General features: G+C 39.3%; 1 protein-coding gene across 1 annotated transcript in view; it reads right to left on the bottom strand.

Annotated features, from left to right (window-relative positions):
- PAWR (pro-apoptotic WT1 regulator) overlaps positions 1-16769 on the bottom strand; it is a 172496-nt gene extending 155727 nt beyond the window's left edge. Inside the window, exons 1-2 of the mRNA XM_029955448.1 lie at positions 16645-16769; positions 16025-16181 (exon numbers count right to left, since the gene is read on the bottom strand). Coding sequence (XP_029811308.1) covers positions 16025-16181; positions 16645-16769 — 282 coding nt within the window. The remainder of the gene's footprint in view (positions 1-16024; positions 16182-16644) is intronic.
- Positions 16770-21379: the final 4610 nt, after the last annotated feature.

The raw sequence follows: 21379 nt of genomic DNA, 5'->3' as shown, positions 1-21379 counted from the left end.
GAATGGGGGGTGCCTGGGTGGCTCAGTCGATTAAGTGTCTGGCTTCAGCTCAGGTCATGATCTCATGGTTCATGGGTTTGAGCCCCACATCAGGCTCTGTGCTGACAGCTAGCTCAGAGCCTGGAGCCTGCTTCAGATTCTGTGTCTCCCTCTCTCTGACCCTCCCCTGCTCGTGTTGTCTCTCTGTGTCTCTCAAAAATAAATTTAAAAAAGAACAGAAAAAAATTTTTTTAAAAATTAGAAAATAAAAGAGGATGAATGGGATGCCTGGGTGGCTAAGTTAGTTAAGCAGTAGGCTCAGGTCATGATCTCGTGGTTCGTGGGTTCGAGCCCCATGTCGGGCTCTGTGCTGACAGCTAGCTCAGAGCCTGGAGCCTCTCTGGAGTCTGTGTCTCCTCTCTCTGACCTTCCCCTGCTCACACTTTGTCTGTCTCTCAAAAATAAATAAAACACTAAAAAAGTTTTTAAAAGATGATGGATGCAGTTTGAAAATATCATGTTCTGGTGTGCTTCAAGGTAATATCTAGTCTTAGCATAGCCTAAACATACTTAGAAATCTTGTCTCTGACTCCTTTTCAAGTAAGTTCAGGTACAGACAAACAAACTAGCATACACAAATTTTATTCTCTTCGGTAGTGGCTTCCTTTGCTCACTTTCTGCCTCGAAACACCTGCTTATTCTTCATAAATCAGCTGAAATGTCACCTCCTCAGTAAACTCCCTTAGATTTCCTTGGTGCCCATTCTCGAGGAAGCAAACTGCTTATTCCTCTGTAGTACATGACTCACAGGCCCTCACTTTAGCTATCATCATATTTTATAACTGTTTGTACTTCTGGATCATGAGCTCCTCAAGGTCAACCACAATATTTTATCCATTGTCATATCTTTTAGCACTAATCCTCGCATACAAGCAGGCCCTTAGCAAATATTTTCCAAATGAAGAAGCAAATATGTGAACCCGAAGAAGAAACCCCTTACTAAATAACATGAGATCTCAGAGGTACGAGATGTCCATCACTCCAGCTTTGAAGTAGGAGGCCAAGGAGACGGCTTGGCTCTCTTGCCCTCCTCAGCCCCAAGTATAAAGTCCACTGGTGTTGCATGGAATCCCAAGAGCATGATGTAACCTTGATCTTGGGACCCTTTGTGTCCATAGTGTTCCCTGAACCCATGTTTGTGAGGCCAAGCAACCCACGTGACCATAGAACTTGGAATGCCTTTTTGTTAGCCATCTCCATATTTAAGAAAAGGCAGCTAGATTGATGGTCTTTTTGCCCAGATGGCTTATCATCAGAAATTATTTTGAAAAAAAAAGAAAAAAAAGAAATTATTTTGCAGAACTATCAAGCACCATTTCAAAAAAAATCATAATTGCAAAGTTAGTCGACAATAAGGTGAGAGAGCCCCCCACTTTAGCTCAGGTCATCATCTCGTAGTTCATGAGTTTGAGCCCCATGTGGGGCTGTGTGCTGACAGCTCAGAGCCTGGAGCCTACTTCAGATTCTGTGTCTCCCTCTCTCTGTACCCCTCCCCTGCTCATGCTCCATCTCTCTCAAAAAGAAAATAAACATTCAGAAAATAATAATAAAAAAAATTCTTGCAGGGCCAATATGATATATGTATTTTTTATTTTATATCTCTCTACATCTTAATGTCATATAGAGTGACAGTACTTTGTGGGTACTTAATACATATTGATTGAAAATGTTGAAAAAGAAATTGACATTGAAAATTTTTCCAACTTTATTTTGGCTTGGCTTGTTTCTTTCAAACCCAGATAAATAACAGGGAAAACATACTCACTAGTGTAAATCACTAAAACCATGACTAGAATCCCTATTGTCCTATGTTATTCAACATAAATATTACAGTGAATGTATAAAATGATGTTCAAAAGTAGCAAGTCAGAAGGCAAAAGGCCTGTATTACAAGGAAGGTGAGGCCCAAATTTCTTATTCTTATATAGTATCACTCTAGTTGTATGGTCTACAGACTTGTAAAAGGATTGAACATTAAGAGGGAGTGCATGGATATTCAAGAAATCAAGAAACATGAAACATAAGAGCTATATTGAGAAAGACCAGTATATTAAAAATATATACTATATATATACATACATATACATGACAAGTGATTATATCTATGTGTGTATATATATATATGACATTGCCATTTTTGTGAATGGTAGAATATCATTGATATCATATGGTTCCACCTAATAGCAAAAAAGGAAGAGAAAATGGAGGGAAAACTTTTTTATTTAAATGAAAGATATGTTGATGCCATGTTAATGTTTTGAAGAACTCAATAAAAATGAAGATGGTCTTTCAAAATCAGAATCAGCCAGGGGCTGAATAGCATATTGTTTAAAATATGAATTTTTTAAATGTTTATTTCTTTTTGAGAGAGAGAGAGAGAGCACAAGCAGGAGATGGACAGAGAAATAGAGAGAGACAGAGGATCCGAAGCAGGCTCTGCACTGACAGCAGTGAGCCTGACAAGGGGCTCAAACTCACATACTGTGAGAGATCATGACCTGAGTCAAAGTTGGAGGCTGAATTGACTGAGTAGCCCCAATATATTTCAAGATAAGACTTCCTTTCATTGAATCCTGCTTATACCACTTACTGTGTGAACTTGGTCAAGTCCTTTAATTACTTCCGCCTCAGTTTCTTCACCTGTAAAAGGGAAAAATAGTAACATTTTTCCTAGAGGTTGGAGTAGAGTGTTGTAATTTCAAAATGAGTACCATATAAAAACATCAAAAATATTACTCAATGTAGCATAAAGCCATAGTTGTAAACTTTTATGTGACAAAAACATAAAAAGAAATAGAATGAAGGAAAAATGGTGTTTGGTTTTTGGTAAACAAAGGCCTATTTAATTGATCATTACAATGAATGGAGGGCAAGGAAAGTGTTGACAGACTAGTAGAAGGGCTCTGTATATCTTCAGAGACAGCTCATGTTCTACCTTCCTTTATTAAATCCCTATCGAGCTCTGACACTGTTGTCATAGACTTGAACTCTAGGGAGATACTCTTCCAACCGGATGCTCTTAGAAGTGATACCATTTAAAAGGCAAGGAAGAAAGACCAAGATTATTTACCGAAGTGGATGCAGACAATTTAGGAGATAAGCAGAAGAATATGATCAAGAAAAGATCAACTCAGATTGAGTCATCAAATAATTATGAGGCGTTTGTTTAGAAAGACACTCCTAGGGATCCATATGTTCAAAGAGAAAAAGAATGAATTCAAAGATGATATCATTGCAACGCAATTAATTAATGAAAAGGACAACATCAATCATTAAGGGAAAAGTACTTTTATAGAACTTGAAAAGGTAGAACTGATGATACACAACCTCATCACACTTCATTGACCAGGAATGTATTTTCCCCTGAGGCTCAAGAGCTTTAAAGCCACATAAAATATTTCATTTGTCCCGTGATTCATAATGCTGGCACATCTTACATCACATTCAATCAAAGAACAGTGCACCCATCATCTTCCCATAGAGAAACTGAGAATCACTAAGGCAAGTGAAATTGTCGGGCATACAATGTTCACCTTTGTAATAAATATTTTTGTTTTTTTCTTGTTTGGTGTCTCCACACCTCACTTTGGAGTGTCTGATTCCAATCACTGTTTGCTCCCATAATTTTTTGATATTTCAGTAGTCTATAATACTTTCATTTTGGCTTGCACCAGGCTGGTGGTGTCCAGAGGTCCCTTCTGCATGAATTTATTTATTTATTTATTTATTTTGAGGAATGAGTCTTTACGACAGAGCTGTTAAAGATCAGTATTTGGTTTCAGATAGCATCAGCTCAGATGCAAGGCCTGGCTTATTTACTTAAAGTCTCTACACCTCACTTTTCCTCACTGGTAAAACTCATGGCTGTAATAATGCTTACAGCATTTTGTTGTTGAGAACATTAATTGCCTATAAGATAATCAACATAGAGCCTGGCACATGGTAAAAGCTAAAGGCATGATAATCATTTTTAAGCTTTTTATTAGATAATGTTTGGAGAATTACAGGACTTATGTGATGACATTTACTTATTAGGATGGGAACTCAAAGCCATTTTTGCTTCATGAAGTGTCCTTAAGCTGTAACAATCTCTTCTGTATTTGACACTAATTGCACAATTTGAGGTACCTATATTATTATTTTTTTCTTCGTTTTTTTAATGTTTTTTATTTATTTTTGAGAGAGAGACAGCGCGAGCAGAAGAGGGTCAGAGAGAGAGGGAGACGCAGAATCTGAAGCAGGCTCCAGGCTCTGAGCAGTCAGCACAGAGCCCGACGTGGGGCTCGAACCCACGAACTGTGAGATCATGACCAAGCCGAAGCTGGAGGCTTAACCGACTGAGCCACCCAGGCGCCCCTATTTTCTATAGTAAGGTAGAGATTATTGCCTCAACACATGAGATAAAAAGACTAGAAATAAGATTTATACTGCTGGAAAAAGGGAGTAAGGGGGCATCTGGGTGGCTCAGTTGGTTAAGTGTCCAATTCGGCTCAGGTCATGATTTCACGGTTCGTGGGTTCGAGCCATGATATCACGGTTTGTGGGTTTGAGCCTCGTGTCGGGCTCTGTGCTGACAGCTCAGAGTCTGGAGCCTATTTTCAGATTCTGTATCTCCCTCTCTCTCTGACCCTCCCTGCTAATGCTGTCTTTCTCTGTCTCTCAAAAATAAATAAAAGACATTTAAAAAAAATTTTTTTAAGAAAAAGGGAGTGAGTATACTTTTCCCTACTTCTGCCATTAAATACAACTTACAACTGCACAAATGTAAATAACTCTGAAGAGTGGAGAGAAGAAGACAGACAATCTAGGAACCCTGGAGCCCAAGGAATGACATGGTGGTGAATCCCCTGGGTTTGCTTTTTGTCTTGTTTATCCTGGACTGGGTGCTAGAGAAACCCACAAAACTAGACACATTAATAGGCACAGACCAAGAACAAAACCCTGCTCTCTCTAACCCAAAGAACCAAGAAAATAGGAACACAGTAACACAGAAAACTTTGACGGGGCCCAGGTGGCTCAGTCAACTGAGCATTCAACTCTTGATTTCAGCTCAGGTCAGGTCGTGAGATCAAGGCTCTGTGCTGAGGGTGGAGCCTGCTTGGGATTCTCTCTCTCTCTCTCTCTCTCTCTCACTCTCGCTCTCGCTCTCTCGCTCTCTCTGTCTTCCCCTGCCCCTATCCAACTCTCAAAAAATAAAAAAAATTAAAAAAAAAGTAAACTTTGAGACAACCACCCTATCCCAGCCAAACACAGAAAAATGTCTCTTCACCCCTACACACACCAGGAAAAGTCAAATGGGGAGTCTAGATTTCTGTCCTTAGGCAGAAGTGAAACACCCCAATCGCTCCAACAGTGTGGTAAAAAAGAAAGTTAAGGAGGGACCTGGAACCTCACCCACATTAGGAAATGATGTGCTCCACAATGACAGTATAAATCATGTGGGGAGCCTGGACTTCCACACCCACCGGACAGTAACACAATGTTTTTCCCCTTTTCGTGGTGGCGTCATGGGAAGCCTAGTGGAAATACAGGACTTCTGCCATCGCACAGGGATAACGGCTGCAAGGCCACTGTTTCCACCCCACCTTGGTGTCAACAGAAGTCACAGGGAGAGCAGTAATAGGGCACTTCTTCTCATCCCAGCCATGAGATATCAGTGGGGGGCTAGCAGGAAGCCAGAACACCACCTCCCCACCCCTAGCAATGACAAGGAGCCCTGCATGAGTGTAAATAGAGAATTTCTACCTCACCTGAAAATAAAGGTAAATAGAGAATTTCTATCCCACCTGAAAATAATGAGGGAGCATCCCCACCTGCCCCTCTTCCCGGCTGGAGTGTTATCAGAAGAAACCAGCTAAAACAAAAAGTTTAAGTAAGATTCAGAGTCTTTTTTTAAAAAATTTTTACAGTTTATTTGTATAGAGAGACAGAGGGGGAGAGAGAATCCCAAACCTCTGCACTGTCAGCTTTGAGCCCAACACAGGGCTTGAATTCTGGAAGATCTGACCTGGAAGATCATGACCTGAGCTGAAACCGAGAGTTGGACGCTCAACCAACTGAGCCGCCCAGGCGCCCCTTACAGTCTTATAATATCTCAAGTGTCTCCATTTCGATGAAAATTCAGTCAACATACTAAGAATCAGGAATATCTCAAACTGAAAGAAAAAATAGGTGCCAGCTACCAGAAGAACTAATGTTAATTACACATAAATTCTTGTTTCTTCTAGAAAATAGAGAAGGAATGCTAAGTCATTTTATGAAGCTATTATCCTGATACCAACCAGACAAAGATAGTATATAAAAGAAAACTACAAGGGTGCCTGAATGGCTCAGTCGGTTAAGCATCCGACTTCAACTCAGGTCATGATCTCATGGTCCGTTGGTTCGAGCCCCGCATCAGTCTCTGTGCTGACAGCTCAGAGCCTGGAGCCTGCTTCAGATTCTGTGTCTCCCTCTCTCTGGCCCTCCCCCACTTGTGCTCTCTCTCTCAAAAGTAAATAAACATTAAAATTAAAAAAAAGAAAACTACAGAACAATATCCTTCATGAATATAGATGTAAAGATCCTGAACAAAATATTAACAAAAGTCAGACATCCACATATATATACACATGTGTACATACATCTGCAAACATACATACATACATATAGATAAACAAAGAGTTACAGACCATACCTATGCATGATTGGTTTAATATTTGAAAATCAATGTAATTTGCCATATTAATCAGGAAAAAAATGCATGATAATATTAACTGATGCAGAAAAATCATTTGACAAGATTTAGTACACATTTATGATAAAAATGCTCAGAAAAGAAGGAATAGAATGGAACTTACTTGATCAAGAGCATCTAAAAGAAACCTACAGATAACATTATGCTTTTTAAAAGTTTTTTTAAATGTTTTTTTAATGTTTACTTATCCTGAGAGAGTGTGTGTGCATGTGCAGTTAGGAGAGGGAGAGAGAATCCCAAGCTCTGTTAACACAGAGTGTATGCCGGCCGCCATCTCACAAACCGTGAGACCATGACCAGAGCGGAAACAAGAGTTGGATGCTTAACTGACTGAGTCACCCAGGCCCCTTGGACAACATACTTAATGGTGACTGATCGTTTTTTCACCTAAGATCAGGAACAAGGCAAAAACATCTGTTCTCATCATTCTCATGCAACATAGTGCTAGAGTTTCTAGCCAGGGCAATAAAGCAAGAAAAGAAAAGAAAAAGCATACCGATCAAGAAAGAAAAAATAAAACTGCCCCTATGTGCAGATGACATAATTGTCTACATAGAAAATCCTAAGGAATGTACAAAAAACCTCCTACAACTAGTAAGTGAGTTCCTTTAGGCCACAGGATATAAACTTAGCATATTAAAATCAATTATGTTTCTATCAACTAGCAATTAGTATGTGGATTCCAACATTATAGATAATGGGGCACCTGGTAGCTCAGTTGGTTAGCATTCGACTTTGGCTCAGGGCATGATCTTGAGGTTTCTGAGTTCAAGCCCCACATTGGGCTGTCTGCTGTCAGCACAGAGCCTGCTTTGTATTCTCTGTCTCCCTTTCTCTCTGCCCTTCTCTCACTTGTGCTCTGTTTCTCTCAAAAGTAAATAAATATTTAAAAAATTATAGTAAAATAAAATAAAATACCACTGGGATGCCTGGGTTAAGTGTCCCACCCTTCAGCTCAGGTCATGATCTCACGGTCATGAAGTTGAGCCCCTTGTTGGGGGAACTTGATTGGGATTCTCTTTCTCTCTCTCTCTGCTCACGCAGGTGCTCTCTCTTTCTCCCTCTCTCTTTCTCAAAATAAATTAAAAAATACATTTATAATCACTCAAAAAATAAAATATTTAGGTGTAAACATCACAAAAACAGGTACAGGACTTAATATGCTAAAAACTACAAAACATTGGTGAAAGAAGTATAAGATCTAAATAAATGGATAAATTATGTTCATGGGTTAGAAGACAACATAGTAAAGATGGCAATTTCCCCCAGTTTTATATGAAAGTTTAGTGCAATTCCTATCAAAATCCAAGCAAGATTTTTGTAGATATGAACAAGACCATTCTAAAATGTATATGGAAAGGCAAAAAAAAAGAATAAATTAAAAAATTCTTGAAAAATAATGAAGTAGGAGAAATCAATCTTCATTTCAATATTTTTTGTAACTTTATTAATCAAGACATAATTTAAAATTTCTTGAAAAAGAATGAAGTAGGAGGAATCAATCGTCTCCATTTCAATATTTCAATATTGTTATATAGTTTATTATCAAGATATGGGTGATATGGGTGAATAGACACAGAAATCAATGGAATAGATTAGAAAGCCCAGAAATAGACCCACATAAATTCACCCAACTGATTTTTGACAAAGCTACCAATGCAATTCAGTGGAAGAAAGATGCTTTTTTTTTTTTTTTTTTTTTTTTTTTTTTTAACAGTGCTGGGGCACTTGGGTGGTCAGTGGGTTGAGTACAACTTTGGCTCAGGTCATGATCTCATGGTTTGTGAGATCCACCCTGTATCGGGCTCTCTGCTACCAGCACAGAGCCTGCTTCGGATACTCTATCTCCTTTCTCCCCCACTCGCAATCTCTCCCGTTTCTCAAAAATAACTAAACTTATAAAAAAAGATAGTGTGGAAGCAACCTAACCCTCAGACCTTATTCAAAAGTTAACTCAAAATGTATCATGGACATAATTGTAAAATAAAAAATTATAAACTTTTTAGAAAACAGTAGGTGAGAAATCTTTGAAATCTAGTAATAAAAGAGGTCTTAGACCTTACACCAAAAACGTGATCCATAAAAGCAAAAATGGATAAACTGGATCTCATTAAAATTAAAAACTTTTGCTCTGTGAATGATTCTGCTAAGGGGATGAAAAGACAAATTTTTGGAATATATAAAAATGTCCTAAAGCTCCACACATAAAAAAAATTCTATTGGAAAATGCACAAAAGTCATAAAGAGACATGTCACTAAAAAGAATACACAGATGGCAAATAAGCACATGGAAAGATGTTTAACATTATAAGCCATTAAGAAAATGAAAATTAAAACCACAATGACATATCACTACACACCTACCAGAAGGGCTAATTTTTAAAAAAAAATTAATAAAAACACTAAATACTGGTAAAGATGGGGGCAAACTGGACCCCTCCTACATTGCCAACAGGAATGGACAATGATACATCTGTTCTGGAAAACAGTTTAACAGTTTCTTTAAAAAATTAAACATGCAACTAAACAGTGACTCAACAAGTGGACTCATGGATATTTATCCTATAGAAATAAAAACTTATGTTCAGGAGAACATGGGTGGCTCAGTCAGTTAAGCGTCCGACTTCAGTTCAGGTCATGATCTCGCAGTTGTGAATTCAAGCCCCGCATCAGGCTCTGTGCTGACAGCTCAGAGCCTGGAGCCTACTTTGGATTCTGTGTCTCCCTCTCTCTCTTTCCTCCTCCCCTGTTCACGCTCTGTCTCTTTGTCTCTATCTCTGTCTCTTTCTCATAAATAAACATTAAAAAAAATTTTTTTAACTTATGTTCATACAAAAATCTGTACACAAATGCTTATGGCAGCTTTGCTATAGGGCTTTGGCTCTTACTTCTAAGAGCCAAAAACTGAAAACAATCCAGATATTTTCAATGAGTGAATAGTTAAAAATCTGTGGAACATCTATATCATGGAATATTCTTCAGCAATAAAAAGGAATGAACACTTGATACATGCAACAATATGGATAAATCTACAGGAATTATTGAATGAAAAACTAAATCCTAAAAGGTTACATACTATATGATTTCATTTATATAACATTCTTCTTTTTTTTAATGTTTGTTTATGTATTTTGAGGCGGAGGGAGGGGCAGAGAAAGAGCAACAGAGAGGATCCTAAGCAGTCTCCATGTTCAGCACAGAAACCAACACAGGGCTGTATCTTACAACTGTCAGATCATGACCTGAGCTGAAGTCATCAGATGCTTAACTAACTGAGCCATCCAGGAGCCCCTTTAACATTCTTGAAATGACAAGATTAAATTAATGGAGAACAAATTAGTGGTTCCCAGGGGACAAAGGAGGAAAGTATGTGTAGCTATAAAGGCACAACACAGGAATTTCTGTGGTGGTGTAATTGTTCTGTATCTTGACTGTGTTAATGTCAATATCCTGTTGTGATATGCTACTATAATTTTATAAAATGTTACCATTAGGAAAAAACAGGGTAAACAGTACATGGGATTCCTCTGTGTTATTTTTTATACCTGCATGTGAATCCTTACTTTTATCAAAACAAAAAAGTTTAATAAAAAAAGAAACACGGGGGCACCTGGGTGGCTCAGTCTGTTAAGCCTCCGACTTCGGCTCAGGTCAGATCTCACATTCGTGGGTTCGAGCCCCATGTCAGGCTCTGTGCTGACAGCTAGCTCAGAGCCTGGAGCCTGCTTCCGGTTCTGTGTCTCCTTCTCTCTCTGACCCTCCCCGTCTCATGCTCTGTCTCTCTCTGTATCAAAAATAAATAAAACATATAAAGTAAAATAAAATAAAATAAAATGCATGCAACTATTAAAAAAAAAAAAACACGGGTGCCAGGCTGGCTCAGTGACAGGATGGCGTGACTCTTGATCTTGGAGTCATGAGTTCAAGTCTGACGTGGGGTATAGAGAGGACTTAAACAACACATATACACACAGACAGAGACACACTTGAAAAAAAACCCCCTAAAAACACAAGTCCTGGACTCTGATCTTATGTTGTCCAGGTGATTTTTGGAAACATATTATTCAGTCTCAGTTTACTCATTTGTAAAATGGAGTTAATATTTCCACTATATCCTGGAACTGAGCAAATGTAATTTTAAGAATGTTTAAGAAATTGCACATAGCTGTATACTTGGATCAGACTTCTGGCACAGAAGAGACTTTAGTAAATTTCCGGCTTCATTGGTTTCCAAGTAATTATTTTCTGGACATAGGGACCGTGGGTTGGACACTGCAGAGCAATGAGATGCAGAGCAGGAAATGCTTCCCAAACATCTTTCTCCTTCTCACACTCCACCCATTCCCCTCCCTCCGGCCTTGTTTTCATTTGTTTCCCAACAATTCTGAGAGATTCCGTACAAGTATTTTTTTACTTAAGCCATTTTGATAGCAACTCTCCAGTCCTAATCTTTCATTTTACTAACTGGAAGCTGGTAACCAGAGAGGCTTAGTGACTTACAGAAGACACTAAGTTACTTGGTGGTGGAGGTGAGACCAGAACCAGGACTATTGACCCTCAGTCCACCATTGTGTTATTAAATCATGGTGCTTTATATTTTGATTGATTTCTCAACATTTTTGTCAAGAGCAGTTTCTTAAGCAGCTAGTAATTTGTTAAAGTCATAACATTTAAGGTTGTCTAGAGCTATAACTTTATACAGTCTTCCTGAAACAGATGGGTTGAATTTGTAGACATGTTGATAGTGATCGTATCAGGTATTGTTCATGGGTGGATGGAATTCAAGAAGTGTCTTTAGCGCACATCCAGTACTGTACATATTTGGAAAAAGCTTGTTGGTGCCACCTGGTGGTTCGAGGGACAGATATTATACTCTGTTCGTGATTCAGAAGACATTTTAGGTCCCCCTTTTTGTTAATGCTATTTCAATGAATATACTAATACTCATTGCCAACTTCCTCAGCCACTTTATTTCTTTGATGTTTTAGGTGAAAATACTTTTCAGAATACAAAGGAAAAGGCTCAGTTTTAGTTTAGTTATATAGTTTATCTCTGCCTATTAAAAACTTTCTTCTTCATAGAAAAAAATTAGATGAATTCTTTTCTTTTTTTTAAAAAGATTTTAGGGGCGCCTGGGTGGCTCAGTCGGTTGAGTATCTGGCTTCGGCTCAGGTCATGGTCTCACGGTTTGTGGGTTTGAACCCCGCCTCGGGGTCTGTGCTGACAGCTAGCTCAGAGCCTGGAGCTTGTTTCGGATTCTGTATCTCCCTCTCTCTGACTCCCCCGGGCTCATGCTGTCTCTCTCTCTCTCTCTCTCTCTCTCTCAAAAATAAATAAAATGTTAGAAAAAAAATTTAAATAAAAAAATGATAAAGATTTTATTCTTATGTAATCTCTACACTGAACGTGGCACTTGAACTCATGACCCCAATGTCAAGAGTCACATGCTCCACCAACCCAGCCAGCCAGGTGCTCCAAGATGAATTATTTTTGAACAGAAATTACTTGTTGATTGCAACCAGTTTTCAAATCAGAACAGTGAATTCTTACTTAGTACAGATCCTTAAGATTCCTGTAAAATCAATAGGTTATAGTAGGGGCTGAAAAGTACTAATATCTTCTTTAAAAAATCTACAATTCAGACTTCTTATGAAATCAAGTATTACTATGTGTTAAAAAAATCTGTGACCATGTTAAAGATTAATATCATAAAGGCTGCAGTTAGGGGTGCCTGGGGGGCTCAGTCGGTTAAGCATCTGACTTCAGCTCAGGTCATAATCTCACAGTTCGTGGGTTTGAGCCCCGCATTGGGCTCTGTGCTGACAGCTCAGAGTCTGGAGCCTGCTTCAGATTCTGTGTCTCCCTCTCTCTCTGACTGTCCCCTGCTCACCCTTTGTGTTTCTTTCTCTCAAAATTAAATAAATGTTTAAAAAATTTTTTTAAAAAAGGCTGCAGTTAGAATTAAATGCACAGTTTAATCATTAAAAGGGATTTAACTCTTTGAAGTTTTTTTAATGAACATACATTTCTTTCAATGGAAACTTAGATATAATCCTTCTCCTAACACCAAAGTAATTATTTGAGCAGACCAAACCCGTATCAACAACTACTGAATGCTTAAAATGCTTACTTGCTTCTAGTCTTACCATAAAGCAATTCTCTTTATATCTATAAGGGGTTGTGAAATGAATGAATCATAAAATAAAATGTTTGCTCAAGGTGTCACTAACTTTAGAAATTGCTGGTCTTCTGGGTTGGTCCACTTATCAAAGTTGTTTTTTGAACTATAATGACAATATGACTGAATTCAAGAACACGAAAGATACTTGGTAGACAGGATAAGGGAAGTTGTTAACAAGTGTTTGGAGGGAGGGAACCTGAATAAATCCAAGAATAGCAGGACGCAAAGCAGTCATTGGGAGAAATGGGACCAGTAACAGAAAAAGCAAGTGTTAGGAACAGAGGTGAGTTTCCACAATGGCAAAAGCAAGGAAAGTCTCTGGTAATGCTTGAGGGGACTGAAAAGTTAACAGAATAAATTTGAGAAACAAATTTAAGTTTAAAAGTTTCAACCTGTGCAAATTATGCTTTCTGTTGTTCCAGATTTATTGTATTTATTTTAATTTTCAAAAAACTTAAAAAAATGTTTTATTTATTTTTGAGAGAAAGAGAGACAGACAGAGTGCGAGTGGGGGAGAGGCAGAGAGACTCAGAATCCTAAACAGGCTCCAGGCTCCAGAGCCTGATGTGGGGCTTGAACCCACGAACCATGAGATCATGACCTGAGCCACAATCAAAAGTCAGAAGCTTAACTTACTGAGCCACTCAGGTGCCCTGTAGCTATTTCCTTCTTTAAAAAAAAGAAATCTGAACAATTTTGGGATATGTTCAGATCTTTGCAGTTAAAACCATACAGATTGTTGAAGACAGGTGGGAACAAAATAGGTTTTGAAGAAAAGCTCATGAGGCTTTTAATAAGGTTTAAAAATTTTTTTAATTTTTTTAATGTTTTATTTATTTTTGATACAGAGAGAGACAGAGCATGAGAGAGGGAGGGTCAGAGAGAGAGGGAGACACAGAACTGGAAGCAGGCTCCAGGCTCTGAGCTAGCTGTCAGCACAGAACCTGATGCAGGGCTCGAACCCACGAACGTGAGATCTGACCTGAGCCGAAGTCGGAGGCTTAACCGACTGAGCCACCCAGGTGCCCCTAGAATTTTTTAAAAGATTTTATTTTATTTATTTTATTATTTTTTAAAATATTTTTAAATTTATTTTTCAGAGACAGAGAGAGATAGCATGAGCAGGGGAGAGTCAGAGAGAGGGGGAGACACAGAATCTGGAGCAGGCTCCAGGCTCTGAGCTAGCTGTCAGCACAGAGCCCGACGCGGGGCTTGAACCCACAAACAGCGAGATCATGACCTGAGCTGAAGCCGGACGCTTAACCGACTGAGCCACCCAGGTGCCCCAAAAGATTTTATTTTAAAGTAATCTTTGCACCCAATGTGGGGCTCAAACTCACAACCCTGAGATCAAGATTCATAGGCTCTTCTGACGGGGCCAGCCAGGTACCCCCAAGGCTTTTTATGTTGACTTCCTAAAGGTACAAGAAGTGGAATGATCCAGGCTTCATTATTGATGCCCGAAGTTCCTGACTTTGGTTTCCTGTAAACTGGGAACCATACTGCCATAATCATATATATATTGTGCATATGGTACTTATGAACACTTGGCACACAGGTGATCAAGAACCATTAATTTCTTTTTTCTTTGAGATTGGATAAACTAGACAATATTTAGGAAAGCAATCAGCAAAGAATTCAAAGTTTTTTCCCACAGTCTGGTTTCACTGACTGCACAGACTTGCATTGGCAAAGAAGTCATGAGCTGTTTTTAATAGGTTTCACATAAAATTCTTAATGCCCTATGAATCTATTATTATACACAATTATAACAAGTAGATTCTGTGCCTGGGGATACATATTTTTAAATCTCCTAACAATTACAAAATAGTGAAACTCACTTATTCCATTTTAACTTGAAATGACTCTTAGTTTAGAGCCAACATGTAGCTTTTTAAAGAATAAAGGAATAATAAGTATTTAGATTACAACAAGGGCGCTTCTATTTTTAGGATCAGCGTCAACCAAATGTGAAATGGTGCTGGTGTCAAAAGAGATCTTTGCCCAGGATTTGCAAAAATATTCTTGTTTCCATTAACATTTGCAAAGATGTATAAATGAACACAGATTATAATTTTAAGGATGCTACTCAAGACTCACTACCCCTTCCGGTATTATTACTATCCAATATCCAGAACATAAACATGCTGTAATTGATAAAATGTCACAATTGAGATGTAAGGACCCTTAACAACTGTTTAATATTAACACACTCTCACATTAATCACTTGTGCTTATAGATAAATACATTTTTAACTCAGTGGTTTCTTGATGAACTTAGCAAAAGAAAAGGTTGACACAGGGCAAAGTCAACCCTTTTAAAAAAAAACCTGGCAATATTTGATGTGAAATTACAATAAAAAATTAAAATAAACTTTTAAAACTGTGATGACTAACTATATGTAAGAAATATTCCTTAAGTATACCTAATTATACAGGCTTGCCATTTGAAATATTCCTTCACATTTCCTTAGTAAGCCACTCGGTGTATTTTGTCTCCTTGTTTTTTCCAACTAGGTAATATAAAAACTTAAAGCACTCAATATTTTTCTTTGCTTTTTCAAATTTATATTGTTGTCTCTTCAGTTTTATCTACTATTATTCTACTTAGCTCTTTAATCACTCACTCATTCCCTCAGTTCCAGGTGTGTTTGGCTTTGCCTAGGCTCCCAATGGCAGCAGGAGAAGCACTTGTAAGTGCATTTCTTTTCTCTTTTTTTTTTTTTAAATTTAGTTATTCATTTTGAAGGGGGTGGGGAGGCAGAGAGAGAGGTGAGGGAGAATCCCAAGCAGGCTCCACACCATCAGCATAGAGCCCTATGAGGGGCTCAAACTCACCAACTGTGAGATCATGGCCTGAGCAAAAACTGAAAGTCAAGACACTTACCTGACTGAGCCACACAGGCGCGACAGATGTGCCTTTCTTTAAGTGTATTCTGAGCAGTTGCCAGAATTTGCCTTCAGCGTCGTCTTGTACTTCCCTCTCTCTTCCTGTCTCAGGGGAAGAAGTACGGAAGTGAGTATAGGGGTTTCCAAAATGTTCCAGGGAGGGAGACGTGGCTCCGCACGGACAGCCACCAGCCCATGCGGAGGAGGCTCCTGCGGTGTGGGGGTGGGGGAGCCTTGTCACATCTGTGACTGCGGCTAGCACTCACGCTCCTCTGCTCTGCTCTCCTTTCTTCTGCCCTGTGGCACCCTGGCCTCTTCCCACGAGGATTCTCTGGCCTGACAAGGACAAGCAGACTGCAAGCTACAAGATCAATTCTAAGCCTGCGATTCTGTGATGTTCACAAAATCTTTTTATTGTTTTATGAATGATACAATGCTTCATTAAACATATATATTGCTGTGCTATTCTGTCATTAGATTCAAGGAGCATCTTTTTTCACATGCCACTGAGCTAGTTCTATCTCCCAGCATATCATACATATTGTTCTTTTATGCTTAAAATAGCCTCTAAAATGGATTCAATTTCTACAAGTGCAAAGGGAAGACATGACTCATATCAGGGCCTTAGACAAAAATAAGACGTGCTGCTGACTTCTGGTCTGGTGGGAGGATTGATGTGCTTACAGCCAATTATAACTCCTGTGGCAGAGGCAGAAAGTATCGCTGTGGGAGCCCAGAAAAATTGGGCTTCAGCAGAGGGAAACTGTTTTAGCTGAGTCTTGACAGCTGCATAGGATACAGCGTAGGGCATGGGCGAAGGCATGGAAAGTCCGAGGCCTGCTCCAAGAGTGCGAATTTGCTAGTGCGGGTGGAGCGTGGAGAGGGGCAGGTCGGTGTGCGGTCCGAGAGCGGGCCTGGCACCATGCGCGCATACAGCAGGTGCTCAGTCAGCGATGAAAGCAGCGAAGATGGATTGTGCCCCTCTCCTGCTCCATATCATCCCGCCTTCCTTGTAATAAAACCCGGGGATCTTACTGTGGTCCACGAGGCCCTACTTTTCCCTCCTCCTTAACTCCCCCACCCTATTTGTTCCCACTCTTTAACCTGGCTCCTTCCGGTCTAACTCACTCCCTCCTTGCTCTTCCTCAGGCTTGCTAGATCTGATTCTGCCTCAAGACTGACATTTCAGGTCCTTCTGCAAATACCACTCTCCTTCCACATATGCACATGGCTCCTCTGTCACTTTCCTCAGGTCCTTTCCAGGGATGCCTTCCTCGGCCACCTTCTCTGGAATAGTCACCTCATGCTCAGTTACTATCGAATCCCCCTATTTTGGTTTCTTCCATGTGGTGCTTATTGCTGCCTGGTAATACATCCTTTTCTTACTTGTTAATATTCCATCTTCCCTATGAGGCTCTAAACTTAGTTGCTGAGGATTGGGACTTCATTTTGTTGACCACCATATCTCCAGTGCCTCTACATAGCAGGTCTCAAAATTATTTGGGGAAGGAAAGGAGAGAACAAGGGGCCAGTCAGTGGAAGACTTTGAACAGCATGCCCAATTACTCTGCAGACATGCTCCCACAGGCCATACTTACCTATCTCTGATGAATAAATTCTTGTCCTTTCCTCTATTAAATAGGAGTATATTTTAAAAAACCAAGAATGTGCTTAATACATTATTATGCATGAGAAAGAAAGAAATCAATGGAAAGACAAAACATATTTAAGTCAACAGGTGCTGGGTTATGTGCTAGGAATAGAGCAGTGAACAAGCAGGTGTATTCTCATTGATCTTAGAAGCGAGTAGGGAGAGATATAGTGAAGTGTGCTGAGTGTTCTATAAAAGGGAAAAGCATAGGTATTCTTGTCTAGCGGATGAAAACTTATAAACAGTGTTCAAGCTGACAGGCACCTAGGTGGCTCAGTTGGTTAAGTCTGACTTTGGCTTAGCTTATTATCTCATGGTCAGTGAGTTCGAGCCCCACATCTGGGTCTGTGCTCACAGCTCAGAGCCTGGAGCCTGTTTTGGATTCTGTGCTTTCTTCTATCTCTCTCTGCCCCTCCCCCACTCACACTCTGCCTCTCTCTCAAAAATAAACATTTAAAAAATTAAAAATAAAATGAATGTTCAAGCTGAGACCCAACAAACAGGTGAGTTGGCCTGTAAAAGGGGAAAGTAAAGTAAAAGGGGAAAAATGAAGACTATCTCAGAATGTGCAAAAGTGGATGGGAAGTAATCAAAGAAGTTGATGCCAGAGGCCTCGAGCCCTCAGTTTTCCAGTGCTCATGTGCCAGGTGGACAGATGATGGACATTTGAGACAGTTAAAAAGAACAGATAAACCTATAGGAACAGGACCAGTGGGCGTTGTACTGAGTGAGGCAGATCTTTAGTCCAATGGAAGGAGAGAAAGGAGAGGAAAGCAGGGTGCAGGATGTAACTGCCATCTTCAGGGGCAGAGGCATGTGAGCAGAACATGGAGAGGTGGCTGGGGTGTGACTGGATGGACAGAGAGGCGGTGAACCTTCTAATCTGGAGAACCCTAGGATACAGCAGGACTGGTTGGCGTGTTGAAGCAGGAGAGGAGGTGGTGATAGATAGAGTGTGGTGGCCAGCTCACAAAAGGAGGAGGTCCTTGAAAACAAGCCTGAGGAATTTGGACTTTATCTTGAGGATGACTGGGAGAGAAGGAGAGTAAAATGTGAGGGGATGAGTAATTCAATAACAAATATTTATTGAGTACATAATATGTGCCAGGTACGAGGATACACCAAGTCAGTGGTGAATAAAACAAAGTTCCTGTCTGCATGGAGGTCACACTATAGGAAGAAAATATGAGGTGATAAAAGTATGCAGGATAGGGGCACCTGGGTGGCTCAGTCGGTTAAGCCTCCGGCTTCGGCTCAGGTCAGATCTCACGTTCGTGGGTTCGAGCCCCGCGTCGGGCTCTGTGCTGACAGCTGGCTCAGAGCCTGGAGCCTGCTTCCAGTTCTGTGTCTCCTTCTCTCTCTGCCCCTCCCCCTCTCATGCTCTGTCTCTCTCAGTATCAAAAAAATAAATAAAACAAAAAAAATTAAAAAAGTATGCAGGATATAAACTGGGTAGACAGGTTAGTACTCAGAGCCAAGAGAAAGGGATACACATGAAATACTATTTCAAAGTAGTGGGAAAAAACTAAACAAACAAGCAAAAACCTTGAACAGTGATTAAATATGGTGAACAAAGGCAAGACAAGAGTTTTGGTTCTTTGCTTTATTTATTTTCCTACCTCCCAGTCTGCTTATCCCACTACTGAGCAGTTGGTCTGAAGTTAAGACTTTTAAGGAACTGAGTATTAAGTGCGCCTGATAGGTGTCAGTTTATTAAAAATCTGAATGTATTTTACAAACAACTTTATGACAATTTAAACTATTTAAAACAAGGATTCTCTCAATCTCTTTCTGTTGCCTTACATGGGTGTCTTACCTAGACCAGTCATGCACTGTGTAATTAGTAAGTGGTAGTAATAGCTGAAATAGAAGCAGGACATTGCACATGATACGTGTTTAGTAAATACCTATTAAATGAATAAATGTTTTCTCATTATGTAAATTAGAACAGAATCAAGGTTTTTGGATAATAACATTCTCATTTACTTTAATTCTAATGTATGTACATTCCTGAGTGGAAGAGGAAAAGTGGTGGAGAGGGAGTGTCTTACTGGAAGCCAAGAAACAATTTCCCTTAATCTCTAGTGTGTTCTTATGTGTGCCAGAGGCCACCATCTAGGAATTCCATGGGAATGTGAAAATCACCCAGTTTGTGTGTCCGGGGGAGTGGGGTGGGGGGTAGAATTGAGACCTGCTGTATTAAAAATCATCAGTAAATGTCATCACTCTACAAATTAGTTATTTCCCTTTTTCAATATCCCTCACTCTACAAATTAATTATTTCCCTTTTTCAATATCCCTTTATAATTTACATAAAGATGCATACATATTAGTTGTATATGTCTGTTAATTATTTTATGTAATATTAACTTGGGAACTTTATTTTTTCATTTTCATTTTATTTTCAAAAGAAAGAGAGATAATGAGTAGGGGCAGGGGAGGAGCAGAGGGAGAAGGAGAGAGAGAATCTTAAGCAGGCTCCATGCTCAGCACAGAGCCCAACTCAGGGCTCAATCTCATGACCATGAGATAATGACCTGAGCCAAAATCAAGAGTTGGATACTTAATCAACTGAGCACCCAGGCGCTTCTGGAAATGTTCAATAAAATATTTAAGGCTCCCTATGGCAGATTTGGTTATTCTTTTACTACATAAGATAATCCAACAGGTTTATAAGTCAAGCTATTTGGCAATGAGTTGAAGTAAATTGCCTTTGATATGGCAGAGTTTCCTTGTTTCTTTACACTTCTCCACCCTTGCAAAACCATCCTGCTCCCACTCAACAGCTGACCCAAAGCTGACTAATGTTCTTCACATGAACACACCTTTGACTTTATGTACTTCCTACTATTTGGAATGCCTCTCCCTCTCCATGCAAGCTGTATCCAGTAAACAATTTTTTAATTAAAAAAATCACATTACAGAAAATTTAGAAAACCGAAGCTAAATATTATCTATAAAACTGATCTCTAGTACAAAATGCTATAGTTTGGTCCACTTGTTCTAGTCTTTCCATTTTTTAATTAATTAATTAAAACTTTAGTAGGAAAAATGAGTTTTGGTTCTCAGTAAGAGATACTGCACATATCAGTTAGCCCTACAAAATCAATATTCATTTTAAGTATAGTAACAGGGGAATGCAGTTATCAAAGTACAACAAATAATTCTGTAATGGCATAATGATGTTCTAGAAAATAAACATCCTCTGTGTAAAGTGTAATCTAAGACTTGTTAGGTTGCCATTTGCGTTTCAGACCCTGCTTAGCTCCATTCATGGCACTTGACTCTAACTAGGTCCACATTCTCATTAAACCCAAGTATATAATAGTAGCAAATATTTTTGAGCACTTAATAATTTAATACTTTACATATACTAATTCATTGAATCCTAATAAATTAGATAAATTAGGTAAATTCTATTATTACTTGCACTTTGTAAATGAAGAAACTAAGGGACAGAGAAGCTTGGTAAATTGCCCACCTCACTCAGCCAAGAAGTAACAAAGTGAGGATTCAAACCTAGGATGAGCCAGTGGCTGACATTAACCACCATCTCTATCTGCCTCAATAAAGTACCAGAATAACCTACAGACTATTAGGGACTTCTTGAAGCACTGTGCTTTTTACCATCTGATACATCAAATGTAAGAGTTCTTCAAGAATTTACCAAATGCCACAGTCCAATCTATTTTCTCCTTGTGCAGGCTCCATATTAGCAACAAGACCATCTTCTTGTCTTGGGTCCCATACCTTCACAGTTCCTGTTGTGAATACAAGTGGGTTGGCAAAATTCAGTAGTGATTGCTGACATTTCCGCATTCTCTTCCTATGACTTCCTACGTCCAGAGCGATATTACAGACGCTATAACACTTGACACTATAA

Source organism: Suricata suricatta, chromosome 10 (genome assembly GCF_006229205.1).
Source record: "Suricata suricatta isolate VVHF042 chromosome 10, meerkat_22Aug2017_6uvM2_HiC, whole genome shotgun sequence".
Classification (NCBI taxonomy): domain Eukaryota; kingdom Metazoa; phylum Chordata; class Mammalia; order Carnivora; family Herpestidae; genus Suricata; species Suricata suricatta.
Note: the sequence above shows the minus strand (reverse complement) of the source record. Positions and strands in the feature narration are given on the sequence as shown.